General features: G+C 20.7%; 3 protein-coding genes across 4 annotated transcripts; 1 reads left to right on the top strand and 2 right to left on the bottom strand.

Moving 5' to 3' along the window:
• Positions 1 to 1,232: 1,232 nt before the first annotated feature.
• senju (UDP-galactose transporter senju) lies at positions 1,233 to 3,989 on the bottom strand. 2 transcript variants are annotated; one of them, XM_003693790.4, is made up of 6 exons: positions 3,768 to 3,989; positions 3,332 to 3,446; positions 3,214 to 3,260; positions 2,154 to 2,293; positions 1,918 to 2,073; positions 1,233 to 1,746 (listed from the first exon to the last, which is right to left on the bottom strand). In XM_003693790.4, the coding sequence occupies exons 1-6, from the start codon at positions 3,853 to 3,855 to the stop codon at positions 1,273 to 1,275; spliced, it is 1,020 nt and encodes a 339-aa protein (XP_003693838.4). In that variant the 5' UTR covers positions 3,856 to 3,989; the 3' UTR covers positions 1,233 to 1,272. The 2 variants fall into 2 exon arrangements, with proteins under 2 accessions (XP_003693838.4, XP_086767343.1); XM_086911217.1 differs by having other exon boundaries at positions 3,614 to 3,793.
• Positions 3,990 to 4,344: 355 nt separating this feature from the next.
• On the bottom strand, positions 4,345 to 9,994 carry TBC1D23 (TBC1 domain family member 23). The gene is made up of 9 exons (XM_003693786.4): positions 9,727 to 9,994; positions 8,925 to 9,145; positions 8,468 to 8,672; positions 7,835 to 8,071; positions 7,356 to 7,731; positions 7,072 to 7,285; positions 6,683 to 6,994; positions 6,385 to 6,517; positions 4,345 to 6,278 (listed from the first exon to the last, which is right to left on the bottom strand). Exons 1-9 carry the CDS (start codon positions 9,753 to 9,755, stop codon positions 6,005 to 6,007), a joined length of 2,001 nt encoding a protein of 666 aa, XP_003693834.1. The 5' UTR covers positions 9,756 to 9,994; the 3' UTR covers positions 4,345 to 6,004.
• A 188-nt stretch (positions 9,995 to 10,182) lies between these two features.
• Tom70 (translocase of outer membrane 70) lies at positions 10,183 to 14,090 on the top strand. The gene is made up of 8 exons (XM_003693787.4): positions 10,183 to 10,980; positions 11,204 to 11,377; positions 11,466 to 11,673; positions 11,745 to 11,886; positions 12,001 to 12,352; positions 12,494 to 12,718; positions 12,788 to 13,008; positions 13,185 to 14,090. Exons 1-8 carry the CDS (start codon positions 10,741 to 10,743, stop codon positions 13,351 to 13,353), a joined length of 1,731 nt encoding a protein of 576 aa, XP_003693835.1. The 5' UTR covers positions 10,183 to 10,740; the 3' UTR covers positions 13,354 to 14,090.
• The last annotated feature ends 33 nt before the right edge of the window (positions 14,091 to 14,123 follow it).

Genomic DNA, 14,123 nt, shown 5'->3' with positions numbered 1-14,123 from the left:
TTCTATTCCAAAACTAAGGTAGTTGCGGGTAATATCGACCATTCTCTCCCCACTTCTCGAAAAATAGTCTTATATAGTTACTTACATATATGTATTGTAATCATAAATGAAAAATAATTGATCTCAAAGAAAAAATAAAACTAAAAATAATTTAAATCATTTTTTGATATTAATATCAAATTTAATAATATTTTTTAAATCAAATCTTCCCGCCAAATAAAATTTCGATAAATCGAAAAATTCTTCTTTAATTTCAAATTAATTTTTTATAGAAATGTTATTTATTAAATTTTATCATTATATTTTAGTGCTTTAAACTGAAAATAATTTTAAATAAATTATTATTTTTTATTATTTCATTATTATTTTATATTATACATTTAATAATATATGTTTTCAAATTATTTATCAATAATCACATATTGATATATCATTTAGTAAGTTAAAATAGGCAAATATATTTCATATTTTAAATTTTTATAAAAGAAAAACATAAAAAATATTTTTTAAGTTCAAAATACTTATATTAATAATTTATATAAAACTTTTTTATAAAATTGTTTTTCATTATCAACTATATAAATAAATATATAAATATATCTATTCCAATATATTATATCTATTTTATATATTTACATAAAATTTTAATATAAATCAATAATTTTGAATGCACAAAATAAATTGAGAATATATACTAATAAATAATAATAGACAACTTATTAATGATTTAAAAATACATATATATATACATTAATATATATTATTATTTGTGAAGAAATAATTTCAATTATTTAATTATATATATATAAATACAATACAAAACTTCCAGTATAATTTAATCACTATTTTTTTTTACAATATATAATATTAATACAATTAAATTTATTAAAAATATTTACTGTACATTAACAAATTTTTTTTAATTCTATAATTAAAATTCGATTCTTTAATTAATAATATCACTACATTTTACTAAAATTTTTTACTAAAAATCATTATGCAGTAATCAAAATGATTTCAATAATAAGTTTTCATTTTCTATGTAATATAAATATTTAAAAAACAATACAATAAATAATGTAAAAATTTATAATGAAATTATCTCTGTTTAGTAACTATCTAAATGTGTTATTTACGTTTACTTAAACATATATATATATATATATATATATATTATAAAACAATACAATATGCATTGCATAACGAAGATATAAATAAATCTGCATCAGAAATTGATGTACAAAGTTAGTGAAATTTTTTAATTTACTTCTACTAAATTAAATTATCAGCCTTCATTCGTTCTTTGGTCCGAATATTTTGTACAGGATTTTGTGAGTACAATATTACTGCATAACTCACTGTAGCAATAGAAAGTATTGTATTTAAATGAATAGGAATATTAAATATTAACCAGCATAGAACTGCTGTAAATATAAGTTCTAACGCACTGGCAAAAGTTTTTAAAATAGAGTTCAAGTTTTTCAAAAAAAAACTTGTGATAATCCCAATTGCTGTATTGTTTAACATTATTATAATGATTTTTGGTTGCATAAGTATACTAAAATCAGCATTGTTTAACAATCCAGAAACATTATTTTCCGATATAAAGAATAAAATGAAAACTATAAGATTGCAAAGAATACTATCAATGTACATAAACACATTTTGTACAAAAATATTGATATTTGCTCCTTGTTCTTTAAGTAAATATTCATTGTAAACTCCGGCTAAACAAGAGCAAATTGTCTGAAAAAAATTTAAAGATTATTTAATTTCAATTTATATAAGTTATTATTATTCGCAATTTAATTATTTTATGATATAAAAAAATAAAAAAATTTGAATATCAAATTTTTTAATTATTTAAATTTTAAAAGTTTCTAAATTAAAATATTTTTTTAATAATATAATGTGTACCTGTACAAAAACTAAAATTATGTTACTATTTAAATTAAATTTGGTGTTAAATATGTTAACATTAAATTTCAAGTCCATATGTTTCACCATACATCCAATAGTTAATAATACTAATGATAACCATTGTTTTAATGATAATTTTTTATTAAAAACAACCTAAAAAAAATAATATTTTTAAGAAATGTTGTTTATAATTTAATCTATTAATCTATAGAAGAAAAGAGTTTAATATTTACCTGGAAAATAACTCCAGTCATAACAACACGAAATTGTAATAGAACATAATATGTTGTTGGATCAAATACGGATAAGTTGATAAATGCCAAATTATTGTACAAACAATATAAAAATGATGGTATCATATATAGCAATAGCACTAAAATAAAAAAATCATTATTGATATTAAATTTATGATTTTAATAAGATTGTTTATACTATTTTTTTATAAAAAAATTTCTATAGTATAATTTTTTGTATGTAATATTTTACTAAAAATATAATTTTTACAAATATATCAAATATCGATAAAAAAAAATTTTATAAAAATAATAATTCGTATTACAATAAAAAAAATCTTTTATAAATCAAAATAGATATTAATCACATTAAATTTCATATTACAATAAAATAAAATTATTCATATGAAATAATGTTTCTTCAAATATACATAATCATAAACTTTATACTATAGCAAAAAAGAATTCTTATGAATTAATAATTTTAATTTATATAGTTTCTTCAATTTTATAAATACACAACATATATATAAATAACATAAAAAAAAATTATAGAAATTGTAACATAGAATTGTTTTAATTAATGCAAAAATGATTCTATTTAAAACATTTCCTATAATATTATAACAAAAATATTTAAATTTTGACTTTAAGAAATTTTAGAATTTAGCAAATCAAGTTTTATTATGTAAGAAATAAAAAATTTAATAAAAAATAAAAATAATAATATATTAAGAATTCATTATTAAAAAAATAAATAATTTACGAAATAATTCAATCTTCATACATTGAATTTATTAAATATCTTTACTAATTTTATAAAATTATTTGAATCAATTATTTATATTATGTTTAAATAATATAATAATTTATATAATTATTTATTTATTATTATTTAAATAATTTTAAATAACATGACATGATAATTTTGAATTATTAAACCATTATAGATTATTATATACATATGTATAATTTATAAATTACCTGTTTTATTAGTTCATAATTTTCGTATAATTAAACTTAATTATTTCAATTTTAAATCTCTAAAATATATTTTTACCTTTCTTATTTCCTGTTACTTCTTGGTATAAACTTGTAAAACTATTGCTAAAAATGAAATGATTAAATTTTTAAATATTTAGAAACTTAAATGAATAAAATTTAATTCTTTGACTTACTCTTTACAATATAATATTGTACAAGTAAATAATTTTAATACTTCTGTCATCAATACTACCATAACAATATTGTATTCATAGTGACCATCTCTTTGAGACCAAGTTACAATAATACCTATAATAATGATAATTTCACAATTAATTTGTATATTAAAAATACATTATGTAATTTGAAAAAAATTACAAATTTGAAATTAATAGAAATTTTTATAGAAATTTAATAATTAAATCAAATTATTATAAATAATAATATATATTTAAAATCGATAAAATGATACATACTTTATTAATAATTAAATATAAGTTCATATTAATTTTTTTTTATATTGTTATCATTTTTATTTATCATTTTGTAATATTTGTTTAATACATACTAACAGAGAAATTAAATGAAAAGAAATAAAGATAGAAGAACTTAACCACACTTGATGTGTACCTTGATTCACAAAAAGGGCCATATATGAAATAAAAATGATAGGACTCCATCTTCCCGGGAATAATTCCCCCCAATTGATGGTTCCCATTACAAACTGTTTTATGTGATATTATTACATTAAAAACATTCGTATAATATATATATGTATATTGATGTAATTGCTTCTCTAACAAGACGTATTATGAACTGATAATACGAATGAACGATAATACGATCTATGCTGTTAAATATTATCATATAAAAAATTTGTTTACTCAAAAGATAACGTTTTTTATTTGATTAAAATTTTCCATTAAATTTTAATATTTCATTATTTTTAATTTCTTATTTTATTTATTAATTATATTAATGTAAGACTAAAATATAATTTTTTTAATTGATTTCATATCTTTCATTAAATTAATAAAATGTGTCAATAAATTAAAAATTAAAAATTTATTTTCCTTTAAATTTAAAAAAAAATTAATTCATTTTTTGTAAAATTTAAAATAATGATATAAATAATAATAATATAAAATAAAATTAAAACATTTAAAATATAATAAGGTTATTATTTTTTATAATATATAAGAATAAATATAATTACATATTTTATTTTTATAATCTTTTGAAAATACATAAAGTTTAAATTTATTCTTGATTTTACATAAAATTTATTTACATATGGAACAAAAAATTTGTATTTAAGAAGAGCTTTACAACATGCTATAATTTATTAAAATTCTGTGATTTTTTTTTATAACTATTTTATTATTTTATTATTCATTTTTAGCTTTTTATTCGCTATGGAAGCATATAAATAGAAAAAGTTTCTATCATACATAGAATTTATTATACATATGTACCATGAAATATATTACAGATCACTATTATTACAAATATTAACAATGCTGATATTATACAAGATTAAATGTTCAGACATAATTTTATTAAGTGTATGTTAAATTATATTTTTTTATAATTTTTAAACATAAAAAGGATATTATAAATAATTTTTTTAGTTTAGAATGATAAAATAAAAATCAAATTAAAATATTATAATTTATAAATAATTATAAATAATAAGTATTGTAAATAATAAATAATCTGGATTGCGAAAAGATAGCAGAATTATGTATATAAAAACTCATTATGAAATTTTTAAACATGACTATCAGCATAGTTTTAATAGAAAATTGAAAAAAATTGAAAAAGTCATATTACTTAATCTTTTAAATATAAATTTCAGAAAAAGACATACTCACTATGAAAAATTTTTGTATGAATTATAGATACATATTTTCAAAAGATCAAAAATCGTAAATTTTAAAAATTCTTCGAAATCAGGCAGTGTAATAAGTATGCCTGTAAAAGTGATATAACTGTTTACTTTTCAATATATTTTGTACCTTCTGTAAATATTTTGTAAAGACATTTACTGACTATTACTACAAAATGTAAATATTATAACCATTTCTCGAATCGTATTATGTTAGGACCAACTATAACATACAGATGTTATATAGAAATATATGCATAAAATGACAGATTAGCTTATAATTCATAGTTTTTTTTTCTGTCAAAAAAAAAAGAAATTAATTATTTAATATTCATAAATATCAATGTCACGAATCATATTTATATAAAAAAAAAAAAAACAATAGTTTGGTTCATGGCACTCAATCTTCAGTTATATTCCATTGTAGATAATCATATCAATGATTTGCAGAGTCCATTACCTCTCCTATTCAGTTTCATAAGGCCACTGTTTAGCCATAATATAATAAAGCCATAATAAAGTATATATTAAATAGTAAACTAAATTAAATATTATTAATATTAATATGATATTATTACAAAAAGAAATGCCAAAAATGCTGTTTCATGTAAGTGAAATATTTCTGAAAATAGGTAAAGAAAGATTATAAACGCAAATATAATTATTAAAAGTAATGACTTAGTAAAATCACCAAAATCTTAGAATCCAAGTACGAACCATATTGGCCATCTTATCGATGATACATCGTGTTAATTTCATATATGAAACACTCAGGTTATTCTTAAAATCTTTTTTTTTTTAAATCATACTAATAAAAAATATACTATAATTATATATTATTTAATTATACAATATTTGTAGTACCATTTAGTTAAGAAAATTGTAATCAATCAACAAATAAAAAAATGTCAACTCTTTTTAGTCCATAAAACTGATTTAAAACAAATAAATTTAATTACACGTAATTTTTTACTTAACATCAATTTGATGTTTTCAATTGTTTTAAAATCTGTTGTGTAATTAATTTAGTAGCCTCACTCGCGTTAGGAATAAGAAATTTATCCATATCTGAAATAACTGTATCATTATATTGCGTTGTACCATATTTAAATGTAATCAAATCTGAATGTCTCTTTCTAGATGTTATTTTAACAATACTCGTTAATGGACGTTTCACAATTACATGAGCTGCACCTTTTCTTTCTTGTATTTCTCGAAGTACTATAAGATAAGTATCAGTAACCAAAAGTATACTGAAAAAAATGATACATTAATATATATAATTTAAAATATAATATTAATAAATAATAAATGATGCTAAGTAATAAAATACTATTAAAATATGATTAAAATATTTACCTATCACAGAGATCTCCATTAACTTTCACTTCTTGACATTTAAAGGAATGTAATAATTTTGGATCTTTCATCCACTGTTGAATAGAAACAACTTCAATAGGTTCTTCACTTTCATTGTTCGTCATTGTCATATCTATAATATATAAATTATTACATATAATAAAAAATGTTTACATAGTGCAAAAAATTAAATTCAGAATCTTATATAAATATTTATCATAATAAAAAACTATTATAAAAAAAAAAACAAAAAAAATGTAATGCTTAAGATATTAATACTTAAATCTAAATACCATACCTAATTCTTGATCATCATCTATACTAAATACTGGAGCCGTCTTTTTTTGACGTTTGATATATTCTAATTCTTTGCCATTTCTATTTTCCACATTATTATGAACGCTTGCAGATGGATTAACAATGTAATCAAATAATTTTCCTTTTACTTTTTTGATTTTTCCAAAAAAATCGGAATTATTATTTTTAACTTTGGCAGGACTTGTTTCATTTGAATTTGTCTCCGAAATATTAGCACTACACACTAAACAATATTGTGAATTATGATCGACAAGACTAGAAACTACTTCATCACCAAAATATTCATGTATAGCTATAATGAAATAATCTTCCATAAATTAATTATTTTACAACAAATTTTAAAATTAGAATAAGATATAAAATAATTACCTTGATATCCTGATGTAACCATACTAACATACTGAGTATGTTTTTGTAAAAAAGATGCAACTACCATGTGTGTATAACGATCTTCTTCTTGTCTACCGCTTCCCAAAAAGCAAAGATGTTCACCACCAGCTTGTGATCCAACAGCTAATGCTTGTCGTTGTGCCTGCAATAATCCTTGTACAGCTGTAGCAAAAGCAGCAGGTTCTTGCAGCATCTAAAATAAAAATTTATAAATCATAAGATTCATAATTATCAATAATTAAAAAATATAAAAATAAACATACCAAATTACAATCTAAATGAAATGCAGTTGGCAGATGCCCTGCATTATATTGTTCAGCAGGTCTACAATCTACTAAAAAAAATCTAACAGATTCAACAGAAATATTAGGTGTGGACGGATTCTCGATTGAATTCTCAACTAATTCTTGAGCTGATACAGGTAAACAAAGTGCATGTGATATACATTTTTCATCGAAACTATCACCAAACATAATAGGATATAAATCTTGTTTAAATGATGATGGTGTTTTCATTGCATAATACTGTGCCAATGAACAAAAATCTGTCACATCTTCTGCTTCTAATGCACAGGGCATAGCAGCAATGGCATCTATTATACTCTGCTTATCATTATCTGTCATACTTAAGATTTGCTCCCTATAAAACATAGTAAATTTCAAAATAATTTTATTTTTTTATTTTAGCATTGCTATACATTATATTACCACAATTGAAAAAAAATAAATTTTGTAATTCTTACCTAGCATTAATTACCATAATAAGTGAAAGAAATAACATGAAAAATGGATCAGCTTGCATAAAATATAAATCCCACATTGTACAAACAGCTGGCAATGAACATACTCCAGCAAATAAAGTTGTTACCCATCCCTTTGTATACTGATCAGGAGATACCCTTTTTGTATCCAAGAAAGAACATAATTCTGGTTCATGATAAAGTAATAATAATCTTAACACTGAACTATATGTTTCACCTCTAAAAAAATATAAAATATCTTTATAAAAAGAAAGATAGCTGTACTAATATAAGTTTAAATATAATAAATTGCTAACTATAATCTCATTTTAATAATCCATTTTGATATTTTTTATTATTTTTATTTTGTTAGAATGCAAATAATCGATTATTAAGAAAATTATTGATATATTCCATAATAATTAATTTTCATTTTTAATTATTTTTTATCACATTATTTAATTTCTCCTATATTTACATTAAACAATTATATTATTTTTCAATAAATAATTTGATAATTTAATAATTAAAGTTAATATTTTCAAATCATCCAATTATTCATTTATCAGATCAAAAAGGATGAAAGTTCACAATATTTTTTAAAATATAAAATTTATTAATTACAGAATACTATACCTAGGAATATAAAAGTCTATTATTGCTTCAAATAAATTATATGTTGCACTTCGTGGAAGTTTTAGAGCTACTAAAGGACCCAATAATTCTATCCAACCATTTCCTCTTTTATATTGTTTCCCTTTACTCTTACAATAAAATGTTAAAATAGATTCTAAATCAGAAACAACAGAAACTTTGTCTTCATCATCATTTCCTAATTTTGCTGCAATAAAAATGCATATTTTTGAAACTATAGCTTGAAATATATTAATTGATTTATTAATTAATTTATTCTTATATTATCTTCTATTATTTTTCCAACATATTTGCTTAATTATAATATATAATATAAAATAAATTTTAATTTAAAGTAAATTGAATATTTATATTTATAATAGTAAAATTAATATATTTATGCATATGTATAACATAACAACATTATTATTAATTATAACATATTATTTAAACAACTTACCAACTAATTGCTGACAATCATCACGTATAATATTTTGTTCTGGTAAATCAAATACTTCATTAAACTGATTTAATTGATTACCCCGATCAATAACATCTAAACAAGCTTGCCATATATCAGGTCTTAAATTTATAGGAACAGACCGTCCTTTACAAATTGCGTATATATCAGATGCAGATGGTGCTTCAGTATCAAGTAAAGCTGCTTCTAGTTCCAATATCCTAAACAATTATTTTTTATTAATAAGAAAAATATATAAAAATAAGAATAATATTAATAAGAAGATAAAAAAATAATATATTAGAAAATAATTTCCTAATATAAAATTATTTTTTTAAAGATTTATATAATAAATAATTAAAATTAATATTTTCACAAAAAATTATTTCAATTTATTCATAATATTCAATTTTTTTTATTTTATTCTTTTATTAATGCAAAAGATATAGTAATAATTTGTACAATTTTAAGATATAATTGATAAATATATTAAAAAAAAAAATAGAAATATTTAAATATCTTTTTTTAACCTAAAAAATTAAAACAAAATTTATCATGTAAACTAATAATAGAAAATTTGGAAAATTATAATATAGATTTACTTATTTTTAGTACTTTAGTATAATTCTTATGTATTTAAAAAACGTAAGACAAAATAGTGTAAAAAATAATATCGGAAAAAGTTAATCGAATTAAATTATAAAAAAACATATCCAAATATTTTTTGATGAAACAAATGATTAAAACTCATGTTTATTAAAATAAAAATTTCTTCTAGCTAAAAAAATGTTATAAAATTTACCAGGTGTTTTCATCTTCTTCTAGTGCCATTTTGATAAACGTCACACTTATATTGTAATGTGTGAAATCGTAAATTCGATATGAATTACAATTTTCTAGAATGCAATAAATATTTTTGATCACTTAGCATTCTTCGTTCAATTTCATATCTTTTATTACATTTCTCATGTTTTATGTTCTTCTTAAAATTCAACAATCTATAGATAGCACAGACAAAACTTTGCTCTTGTTGACAAACCGTTGCCATCTTTTAAATAAAATCTTACGCTAGCATAAAAATACTCGCTAATATTAAATAATGTTATTTTATATATATTTATTTGAACTTTATATTCAAAAGCAGATGTTTTATATTGATTTATAAAATTTCTTTATTAATAATTTATACTATGAAGTATTTTTTTAAATTTTTAATAAAAATTGGAAAAATTTAATAAAGAAATTATACACATTTATATAATAAGTTTTATATATTTTGTATTGTAAGATATAAAAGATGCTAAGAAATTTACATTTTATAATATTTATGGAATTCAATGACTTTTGTACTTTAAAAACTTACATCATCGATTTAATCTAATCTATTACAGACTTGTTATCAAATATTTATATAAAATATTATAAAAAACAATCCTATATTTATATTACTTTTTTAGATTTGATATGATATTTATATTTATATTAAAAATATTTATGACAAGAAAATAATTTTTAAATACAATCAATAATAAAATTATAATTTTTTTTTAAATTTAATATTGTATATCATCCTTTATGTCATAAATATAACATTATTGATAAGACTAAGCGCTAAATTCAGACAGTGGTAGAAATGTGTACTAAGCGAGTCGTTTCTCCGAGGATTCGTCTGCAAGTGATCTTAGTGATCTTTCCGCATGGTTGCTAGATTGTATATTAGTTCTCACTGTCAATTTTTGTATCGGTGAGATTAGAAAAGAAAAGTAAAATCAACAGAAATCCTTGTCATTTCAAGTTAGTGAAAAATTCGTAAAGAATGACTGGTGCAAGTGGCGCGAGCGTGACCGGTCCGCTACCAAAATGGCAACTTGCTTTAGCTGTTGCAGCGCCGGTCGCACTAGGTCTTGGTTATATGTATTATAAAAACAGCTCTAAGCCTTCTTCAAAGCCTAGTCGTGGTAAATCAAAGAACTCAAAAAAAAATGGCGCACCAGCCACCGATAAACAAATATCAATCGATATTGATTGTCCTCCAAAAAGTACAACTGAAACAGAGGTTAGAAAAATTTTGACGATTTATGTTTTATCATTAGCAATGTATAATATATATTTCTTTAAGCATTTTCAAAAGAAAAAATTAATTTTTAATATATTAATTTTTCATTATTAAATTTTTACAAATGAATTTAAATAATAATAAATCGAATAAAAGTAGAATAAATATTTGCACTCTTTGCATTTTACATTTCATTTATATAATATCGAATATATAATTATAGACTCTACTGGAAAAAGCTCAGAGATTAAAAACTGAAGGAAATAAACAGTTCAAAATAGGAAAATACGATGAAGCAATAAATCAATATAATAATGCTATTGAAATATGTCCAAAAGAGAATACAGAAGCTCTTGCTACATTTTATCAAAATAGAGCAGCTGCTTATGAACAACTGGTAAAAGAAGATTTTTTATATTATACTTAAATATTTTATAATAAATAAATATAACTATTAGTTTAAATGACATTAAAATATATTATAGAAAAAATATAGTAGTGTAAAAGCAGACTGTACAAAAGCTTTAGAATTAAATCCAAAATATGCCAAAGCATTATTACGCCGAGCAAGAGCAATGGAATATTGTAATGAATTAGAATCAGCTTTAGAGGATGTGACTACTGCTTGTATTTTGGAGAATTTTTCTAATCAAACTGCAATTGTAATGGCAGATAGAGTTCTAAAACAATTAGGTAAATTATACATATGTAATATAAGATATATATTTAATAAAATATAAATATGAATTTTACACTTTTTTCAGGTAGACAGCATGCAATGGAATATTTGGCAAATAAAAAATTAGTTATGCCTAGTAAATATTTTATTAAAACATACATCATTACTTTCCATAAAGATCCTGTTTTTTCAATGGTTCAAGATATTAATTATAATAATTTACCTATGTAAATATTTTGAAATTCTCTTTTCATATCATTTTTAATTTATATATTTTTTAAAATTGTTATTAATTTATATAATTAAAATTTTACTTGCTTATATTTTTTATAATTTTTTAGGGGTTTTGCAAAAGCTTTAAAATGTGTAAAAGAACAAGAATATGATGATGTAATACCGCTTTGTACTGAAATAATCAATAGTTCTGAACCAGATATACTGCCATACAAAATGAAAGTAGTATTGTTACGTGCTACATTTTACCTTCTATTAGGACAACATGATGCTGCATTAGAAGATTTTGGAACTATTATAAACAATTCTACTGTTTTAAAAGATATAAAAGTGCATGCCTTAATAAAAAGAGCTGCCTTATTTATGCAATTAGAAAATCCAGATAAGAGTTTCTGTGATTTTGATACTGCTATTGAGCTTGATCCTGAGTGTGGTGATATTTATCATCATAGAGGACATGTAATGACATTTTTTATAATATAAAAAATTTTTTAAATTTCTTAAATGTACTTAACTAAAAGTAAAATTATATATATATTAATAATATTATATTGTAATGTAATAATTGATAAAAATGTATTATGTATTATATGATTGTAGGTAAATTTACTCATGGAAAAGATAGATGAAGCCAGAGAAGATTTTAAGAAGGCTGTTGAACTGAATCCTAACTTTGGAGTAGCATATGTACAAAAGTGTTATGCAGATTATCGTTATGGAATGATGGAAAGAAGTAAAGAATTAGTAGAAGAAGCCATGAGAAATTTTGAAAATGCTTTTGAAAAATTCCCAGATTGTCCAGAATGTTATACTCTATATGCACAGGTACGAAATCAATATTTCAAAATCAATAATAAACATAAATTTACTATATTATATTATATTATGGTATAGATGTTAACGGAATTACAAGAATATCGAAAAGCTGATATTTATTTTGCTAAAGCAATTGAAAAAGACCCATGTAATGCTACAGTTTATGTACATAGAGGTTTATTACATCTACAATGGAATGGTGATGTAGATAAAGCTATTGAATATATTAATAAAGCATTAGAAATGGATGATAAGTGTGAATACGGATATGAAACTTTAGGAACGATTGAAGTTCAAAGGTAAATTAATATTTTAAAGCATATATATATATATATATTTCTAAATTTAAATAATAATAAGCAATAAAGATAATAAGCATTAAAGATAATAATAAGCATATAATATATTTATAATAATTAATAATAACACTTTTTATATATATTTTTTGAATTATAATTTTTTATTTTTTTAATAGAGGAAATGTAGAAGAAGCGATGAATCTATTTGACAAGGCCTTAGCGTTAGGTCGCACAACAATGGAACTTACACATATTTTCAGTTTGAGAGATGCTGCAAAAACACGGCTCAAGATAAAAGAGAGATTAGGATCAGATGTAATGTTAAATTTCCAAAATATTTCATAAGTTTTTATGAAGCTATTAAACATTGAAATTTCAAATAAAAATGCACGTGGTTACCAGAAATAAGAAATGAAATTTGATATCTTCTATATGAATATAATTTTATACAAGGTTTTAATAGAAGTTCTGCAATAATCGAGACATTCATTGCTTTTACAGCTATTTATACTATATAGTTTAATATAGTTGAAGTTATATTGAATTTACATAATTTATTTGATTCATGAAATTTGCTTCTTTTATGAGAAAAATTTCATATGAAATAAAAGTTAGTATTATAATATGAAATTATTTTCCAATAATTTCTGTAATAATAATTTTTTAAAATTGCATTTACAAAATATTTAGTTTATTTTTACTAGATTTAAGATTCTACAATAACTATTCATTTTACAAATTTTATGCGATCAATTACTCACTTCTTTCACGAATTTAATACAATGCTATTTAATACAATAATATTATTACATTTAAATTGCTAAAGTATTCTAAAAATTCTTTGCTATATTTAGAAAAATATATTTTATATATATATATATATATATATATATGTTATGCGATAAAAAAAAGATGATTAAAAATTCGCATAATTTAATAATAATATTTGTAAAAGTTTACCATTTATTGTAATCATGAATTTAAAACTGTATTTTGTATTATTTTGTATATAAAGCTTATAATTTTTAATCAAGTTATGTATAATTTATATATAAAAATATTAATATTATTGTGTTATATTATTTCCTAAGTTATAAATTTCATTTTGTTGTAAC

This window comes from Apis florea, unplaced genomic scaffold (genome assembly GCF_048593485.1).
Source record: "Apis florea isolate Af1SG1 unplaced genomic scaffold, ASM4859348v1 contig_3203_pilon, whole genome shotgun sequence".
In the NCBI taxonomy this organism is placed as follows: Eukaryota; Metazoa; Arthropoda; class Insecta; order Hymenoptera; family Apidae; genus Apis; species Apis florea.
Note: the sequence above shows the minus strand (reverse complement) of the source record. Positions and strands in the feature narration are given on the sequence as shown.

Bases quoted from the DNA above. Each gene is read 5' to 3' on its own strand.
- Tom70 (XM_003693787.4), top strand. From the start codon at position 10,741: ATGACTGGTGCAAGTGGCGCGAGCGTGACCGGTCCGCTACCAAAATGG. The intron at 10,981-11,203 runs GTTAGAAAAATT...ATATAATTATAG, and splicing joins AAAGTACAACTGAAACAGAG to ACTCTACTGGAAAAAGCTCA. The intron at 12,353-12,493 runs GTAATGACATTT...ATATGATTGTAG, and splicing joins TTTATCATCATAGAGGACAT to GTAAATTTACTCATGGAAAA.
- TBC1D23 (XM_003693786.4), bottom strand. From the start codon at position 9,755: ATGGCACTAGAAGAAGATGAAAACACCTG. The intron at 9,146-9,726 runs GTAAATTTTATA...ATAATTGTTTAG, and splicing joins GAAGAAGATGAAAACACCTG to GATATTGGAACTAGAAGCAG. The intron at 7,732-7,834 runs GTAAGAATTACA...TATGTTTTATAG, and splicing joins ATTATGGTAATTAATGCTAG to GGAGCAAATCTTAAGTATGA.
- senju (XM_003693790.4), bottom strand. From the start codon at position 3,855: ATGGGAACCATCAATTGGGGGGAATTATTCCCGGGAAGATGGAGTCCT. The intron at 3,447-3,767 runs GTACACATCAAG...TCATTATTATAG, and splicing joins GGCCCTTTTTGTGAATCAAG to GTATTATTGTAACTTGGTCT. The intron at 3,261-3,331 runs GTAAGTCAAAGA...TTTCATTTTTAG, and splicing joins ACAATATTATATTGTAAAGA to CAATAGTTTTACAAGTTTAT.